General features: G+C 37.6%; 1 protein-coding gene across 1 annotated transcript in view; it reads right to left on the minus strand.

The window, feature by feature from the left end:
* Window positions 1–3,666, minus strand: part of LOC109241329 (succinate dehydrogenase [ubiquinone] iron-sulfur subunit 3, mitochondrial) — a 6,224-nt gene extending 2,558 nt beyond the window's left edge. The window contains exons 1-3 of the mRNA XM_019408058.1: window positions 3,349–3,666; window positions 1,632–1,870; window positions 1,050–1,106 (exon numbers count right to left, since the gene is read on the minus strand). Coding sequence (XP_019263603.1) covers window positions 1,050–1,106; window positions 1,632–1,870; window positions 3,349–3,612 — 560 coding nt within the window. The 5' untranslated portion in view covers window positions 3,613–3,666. The remainder of the gene's footprint in view (window positions 1–1,049; window positions 1,107–1,631; window positions 1,871–3,348) is intronic.
* Window positions 3,667–7,521: the final 3,855 nt, after the last annotated feature.

Below are 7,521 nucleotides of genomic sequence, written 5' to 3' on the forward strand. Positions count from 1 at the left end.
ACCGCCCATGGACGTGGGTCAATTGACCTCACCATATTAAATGTTTGTATTAAATGTTTGTGTCTCTACGTGAGGTTGTTCTCTAGATTGCTCATCTCCGCCCATGGACGTGGGCCAATTGACCTCACCATATTAAATGTTTGTGTCTCTTTTACCGCCCATGGACGTGGGTCAATTGACCTCACCATATTAAATGTTTGTGTCTCTTTTAGTATATTGCTCTTTCGATGTCTGATTTATCACTGTTGAAGGTAATACTTTGCTAGCTTCTGCATGACAAATAATTATTTCGGTCCTAACAACATATTCATGACAATCATCACTAGCTACTTTCTCCCTGTTGCAACCTTATTTTCAAGGTTAAAAATATCATTTTTTGTGAATTACTTGTAAATGTCTTCTAGCTGTAAATATTTCTTCGTCGTTATATGAGTCAACTTCTTTTCAATTAAATCTTATTCTCCTTATTTTACAGTCACGTGAAAAGTATACCTAGGTTCTAATTGAGACAAAACGACTATATAGTAAAAAAGACACAACAAATTAAAAAATAGCAATAGCAATATATACTAATTAAAGCACATACCATGGGGCCACAGGAGGGAAGATCAACAAAGAAAGATTGAAGAAAGGGTTTCTGGTTAGGGTTATCAGGGCTCCATCTATAGATTCTGAATTCCTTCTTAGCTTTATCAGCAAATTTCATGGCTTTTTTCAGGTCCCCAACAGACTCCACGGCTTCTTCTCCATGTTTTTGTGCAATGGGATGCCCTTCAAGTATAGGGAACTTGTCTTTTTTAATCAAACGCCCCACCTTCTTTACCCCTTCTTTTACTATGTTTCTTGACATTTTGAATTAATGCCCAGAAAGATTGGAAGCAAAACACTTTATATCTTGCTTCCTCTGCTCTTAGCTGTTCTACTAAGAGAGCTTANGTCCAAGGAACTCTTCAGGATTCCACCAGTAAGAAGGGCAAGAAGTGCTGCAGCAAGCACATAATATGCATTCATATAAGCCATCAAGCTTTTTTCTATCCTCGGGTGTTTGCCTGTATTCTCTCCCGTCTGGCGGGGGCTTTCGTGTCATTAACCATGGCTCTATAGACCTGCATCCTCAAAAGCTAACAAATTAACCAGATTGCTCCAACATATAATTATTTATTAGAGGTCGGTGGATTTTTGCCAGGTTCTACGAGTTCAACGGAATATATTGCTCTGATTCAAACAATATATATATATATATACACACACACAGAGAGAGAAATAACATTTAAGACGTATACACAATTAATAAAATTGAATTCATTATGAATTCATTGACTACATATCATGAATTCGCTCCCATTGTCAATGAAAAATAAAATTATATAGTTTTCGTGTGATTTTCATCAACTTTATAAAACCAGGTCCTGTTAACGCCACTTATATAAGACTCTTCATATAAGCCTCTCTTAAACTAAACTAGTTTTCAGTAGTGACGACCAATATAAGATTAGACTACACATTGAGTAAATTAAACTTAAGCTATGATTTGATATTTACATTTCTTAGAAGCGATAATTGCTGATGCACATATAATCGAAATTAAATACTGACTCTGATGAAATGAGAAAAGGAGTGGAATTAATTACTTGTACTGCTGGTAAAAATTAGTGAGATCAACCACCAAATCTTTGATCACGAACATATGAGGAAGAGGAGTGATGGTAGTTGGTTTGCTAGTATCTGTATCAATAGGCTTGAGGCATGCTACTGTGTTAACACCATCTATGTTCATTGAGCATGATCCACATATCCCTTCTCTACATGACCTCCTATAACTCAAACTCGAATCCTCCTCTCCTTTTATCTTTTGCAATGCATCCAGAACCTACAAAAACGATTATTAAATTCGGTGAGTCCGGACTTCTCCTTTAATAACATACTTGAAGAAACCCTGTAGGCACGAACGTAAATTCAGTTTTTTGGCTAAAATTTACAAAAGAGAGAAAAGGAAAAAAACTTTCCTACATAAAAGATCATATGAAAAATTAGAAGATACTCTGGCGTTTTAGTTTCAAGGCTGGCTCTAGGTTGTCCACCTAAGTTTTTAATTAGGCGACTTTACTAGACTATGATTCAATTTTCTTCAAACTAAATTGAAGCAGCTTCAATTGAAGTTCAATTTAACAGATATCTATCTACAGTTGTAATAAATTTTTACACCATATATATATCAGTCATATTTTCACGGCAAAGGCCTCCTTGTACAAATTGTCGAGGGCAACATTCTCGAAGGCAACATGTTAGGTGTTTGTCCTATCTCTGGAAGGATCGGTAAGGTATTACCATAATTGAATTTACCAATACGTACGAGGATCCTTCCTTCTCATTTAGTAGAATCCACAATGCAGTCTTTAAGACGTTTGAGAGTCTTGTTTAGGTGTGTGAGACAAGTATTAGTAGCCTTAAGACGTTTGAGAGTCTTGTTTAGGTGGAGACGTTGCGAGACAAGTATTAGCAGCCTTAAAACGTTTTGAGAATCTTGTTTAGGTGGAGAGTTGTGAGACAAATATTAGCCTGCCACTTGTGTGTGCCTCTATGTGAGGTTGTTCTCTAGATTGCTCATCACCGCCCATGGACGTGGGTCAATTGACCTCACCATATTAAATGTTTGTATTAAATGTTTGTGTCTCTACGTGAGGTTGTTCTCTAGATTGCTCATCTCCGCCCATGGACGTGGGCCAATTGACCTCACCATATTAAATGTTTGTGTCTCTTTTACCGCCCATGGACGTGGGTCAATTGACCTCACCATATTAAATGTTTGTATTAAATGTTTGTGTCTCTATGTGAGGTTGTTCTCTAGATTGCTCATCTCCGCCCATGGACGTGGGCCAATTGACCTCACCATATTAAATGTTTGTGTCTCTTTTACCGCCCATGGACGTGGGTCAATTGACCTCACCATATTAAATGTTTGTGTCTCTTTTAGTATATTGCTCTTTCGATGTCTGATTTATCACTGTTGAAGGTAATACTTTGCTAGCTTCTGCATGACAAATAATTATTTCGGTCCTAACAACATATTCATGACAATCATCACTAGCTACTTTCTCCCTGTTGCAACCTTATTTTCAAGGTTAAAAATATCATTTTTTGTGAATTACTTGTAAATGTCTTCTAGCTGTAAATATTTCTTCGTCGTTATATGAGTCAACTTCTTTTCAATTAAATCTTATTCTCCTTATTTTACAGTCACGTGAAAAGTATACCTAGGTTCTAATTGAGACAAAACGACTATATAGTAAAAAAGACACAACAAATTAAAAAATAGCAATAGCAATATATACTAATTAAAGCACATACCATGGGGCCACAGGAGGGAAGATCAACAAAGAAAGATTGAAGAAAGGGTTTCTGGTTAGGGTTATCAGGGCTCCATCTATAGATTCTGAATTCCTTCTTAGCTTTATCAGCAAATTTCATGGCTTTTTTCAGGTCCCCAACAGACTCCACGGCTTCTTCTCCATGTTTTTGTGCAATGGGATGCCCTTCAAGTATAGGGAACTTGTCTTTTTTAATCAAACGCCCCACCTTCTTTACCCCTTCTTTTACTATGTTTCTTGACATTTTGAATTAATGCCCAGAAAGATTGGAAGCAAAACACTTTATATCTTGCTTCCTCTGCTCTTAGCTGTTCTACTAAGAGAGCTTACTTGCATGCAAGGAAATTTAAAGGAAGACACCTGGTTGCACGTGTCAACCTTGACGATCATTTTCTTCTTTTCTCTTTGTTTTTTGTTAGCTTAACGGTGTTTCAATTTTTTTTTATTGAGATGATAGGGTGAACAAAAAAAAAAGAATGCAGGACTTGTAATTCTTACAAATAAGACATGTAGAGGCGAGGCGGAGGCGGATCTAGGATTTGTTGACTATGTGTGCATCCAGTGGCGGAGTTAGGAATTTCTTCAAAGGTGTTCAAATTTAAAAGAAGTGGAAAAAATTCGACAAAGGTATTCAATATGTGTCATACACTTTTAAAATGTAATATTTTACCTATGTAAACAGTGCAATTTTTTGACGAAGGGTGGTCGGTTGACCACCCTTATCAATATGTGGTTTCGCCACTGGGTGCACCACTAAAAAAGGTAGAAAAAAATTAATAAGTGGGATCTGATCCATGTTCCTCAAGGTAAATAACTCAATATTCAACTAAGTGCACCATTTAATCTTTTTGGAGCATGGGTGCCAACAGATAAGATTAGACTAATTCTAAAAAATATGTACGTAAAATACCTAGTTTGACGGTGAGACCGTGGGTTCCCGTACCCCTTAATTGGGGCTACAGATCCGCCCCTGAGTAGAGGGGGAACTATGTTGATCATTAACAGCTTGTTTGGATGGTTGTTACTTGTTGTATTGTACTATATTATTATTATTTTAAATATAATATTATTTTGATTGTTATTTAAATTTTATTGTATCGTACTTCGTCCTTATGTAAAGACGAAAAATATCGCTTTATGGAACGATCGATTTGGTGTAGCTGCGCCGTTTCCTTTTCTTCTTATCTTGCCCTTTTTTATTATTAAATAATCTTATTTTATCCTTTATCCTACCTTTTTTAAGTAATAATATTATCTCGTACCTTACTTTTTCTTTATAATATTGCAAATTCATCATATTATTGGTGCATGATATCATGAAACGATGACAAATAATACAATCTATCCAAATATTGTATATATCAAAACGATACAGTACAATATAATACTATACGATACATTATGAAACGATACATAGCAACCATTCAAACAAGTTGTAAGTGCCACTAGACCTCATAAATTTCAGTAGTGATATTGTAACGACCCGACCGGTCGTTTTGAGCTCTAGCGCGTCGTTCAACAGCCTGAGGTCATGAGCAGCTTCATTTCAGGTATTATGACTTGTACGCGTGGTCAGAGTTGAATTTCGGGAAGTTCAGAGTTGATTTGGAAAGGGAATCCTCACTTCGGAAGCTTAAAGTTGAAAGAATTAACTAAGATCGGATTTTTGAGCAAACGACCTCGGAATCAAGATCTGAAGGTTCCAGGAGGTTCGTATAAAGATTTCGGACTTGGGCGTATGCGCGGTTCGGGTTTTGGATAACCCGAGAGCGTTTTGGCGCCTATTGTGGAAGTTAGCAATTTGAAAGAAAGTTCATAAGTTTGGCTTGAAGTGCATTTCAGTGTTATCGATGTCCGTTTGGGATTCCGAGTCTATGAATAGCTCCGTATGGTGATTCTGGAGTTGGGAGCGCGATCGGAAGTGAATTCGGAGGTCGGTAGGTCATTTTGGAGTCATTTGGCTAAAGATAGAAAATTGAAGGTTTTTGAGAAGTTTGACCGGAAGTCAAATGTGACTTGTGTGCAAAATTTGGGGTCAATCGGACGTGATTTGATAGGTTTAAACATCGAAAGTAGAAGTTTGAAATTCTAAAGTTCATAAAGCTTGGATTGGAGGTTGATTCATGATTTTAGCGTTGTTTGGTATGATTTGAGGCCTCGAGCAGGTCCGTATTATGTTATGGAGTGGGTTGGTGTGATTGGACGGGGTTCCGGGGGCCTCGGGTGTGTTTCGGGTTGTATCGCGCTCTTATTTGATGTTTCAACGCCGTTTCTTTGGACATAAAGGGGTACCATATTAAGCAAATGAGCTCCAAATTAAGTTTTTATTGAACCATTAGATCGGTATCATAATTATGGAGCCATAGCAAAAAGAATCGTTGAATTTGGACATTGTATGAGGGAGTTATGCTCATTTCCGTGTTGGGAAAAAGTGCTGGTTGCTGTCATAACTGCAGATGCGGTCATTTTTCCGCAGATGCGGGACAACAGATGCGGTCATTTTTCCGCAGATGCGGAAACTGCTTGATGCAGTGGGGTTCTTTTAAAAATCGAAGTTTGGCTCATTTTCACTTTATTACGTCCATGGGAGCCGATTTGGAGACACTTTGGAGTGCCATTTTCATCACCAAGCATGAGGTAAGTGATCTCTACTAGTTTTGAGTATATACAAGGTTTATATATGGATTTAGACATATAATTGTAGAAAACTTAGGGTTTGAGGAAAAACCTAGAAAACTAGTATTCTTGGATTTTGACCATGATTTGGGTATGGAATTTAGAGAAAAATTATATATTTGAGTTCGTGAGGCTATACGTAAACTTTATCTTCGAAAAATTTCGGATTCCGAGCACGTGGGCCTGAGGGCGTTTTTGTTAACTTTTCGATCGGGGTTAGGAATTGTTATAGATTGGATTATAATGAGTACTTTAGCATATATTGATGGGTTTGCATAATTATTGACTAGTTTTGGAGCGTTGTGCATCGATTCGAGTCTTCGGAAGGGCGTGGAATACCAGTTATGGATCTTCGGAGCGAGGTGAGTCTCCTTTCTAACTTGTAAGAGGGAATTGTCCCCATAGATGAGTTAATTGGTTATGCGCTCCTATTTGTGGGGGCTGCGTACGCACGAGGTGACAAGAGTCCGTGCGTAGCTACTATTATGCTATTGTCCGGGTAGTCTAGGACCCAAAAGCATGCTATACTTGGATTAGTTGTAAACTTATTGACAGCTCGAATTGCCTAAGCCACATCGAATTAATAAATAAATTTCAAAAAGGATTAAACTTCTTTTCTTAAATTGTTAAAAGAGAAAGTGACTTTTATTTGAATAAATATTCCCTGGTAAATTCTTAATTAGCTATCTGAGCATGTATTTCTATGTGTACCTGTGTCGCATGTATGGTTCGCGAGCAGGATGATTGTTTATTTTATGTTGACCGTGTCGCATGGATAGTTTGCGAGCGGGATAATAGATGCATCTATGGTTCGCGCCGTTCGACCCTCGGCAGTGCACAATTTATTTTCTTTTGGAGTGGACCGTACGCCTCGGCATGATTTGCGCATGCTTGTATTGCTGCCTTGAACTTATGAAAGTTGATATTGCCTCTTCATGGCTTGAGAACATTTGGATAGATAATGAAAAGGAATTTTGGAAATTTCCTATAAAAGAAAATAATTGTTCACTTGTTTCCTTCTATTGGATTAAACTCATGTTTATAGAAATTCGCGATTTAATGTTTTATTGACATCACATTATTGGACCCTTAGTAAGTGTCGAAGTCGACCATCTCGTCTCTACTTCTTCGAGATTAGGCGGGATACTTACTGAGTACACGTTGTTTATGTACTCATACTACACTTCTGTGCATTTTTGTTGCACAGGTATGTGTAACTCTAGTGGTCTATCGGGCGTAGCAGCACGGATGATTCTGGGACTTGGTGAGTGCAGTATTCGAGGCGGCCCGCAGCTAGTATAGTCCCTTCCAGTATATTGTGTTTACTTCCTGTCCACTGTATTCCGGACAGATGTTGTATTTTATTTTCCTTCTCAGTAGATGCTCATGCACTTGTGACACCGGGTTTTGGGATGGCTTTAAATTATTTTTGTATTAATTGCTTATCATTTAGTTTGAATTGAAGCGGTTATCTTTT

The sequence above is a fragment of the Nicotiana attenuata genome, unplaced genomic scaffold, assembly GCF_001879085.1.
Source record: "Nicotiana attenuata strain UT unplaced genomic scaffold, NIATTr2, whole genome shotgun sequence".
Taxonomy (NCBI): Eukaryota; Viridiplantae; Streptophyta; class Magnoliopsida; order Solanales; family Solanaceae; genus Nicotiana; species Nicotiana attenuata.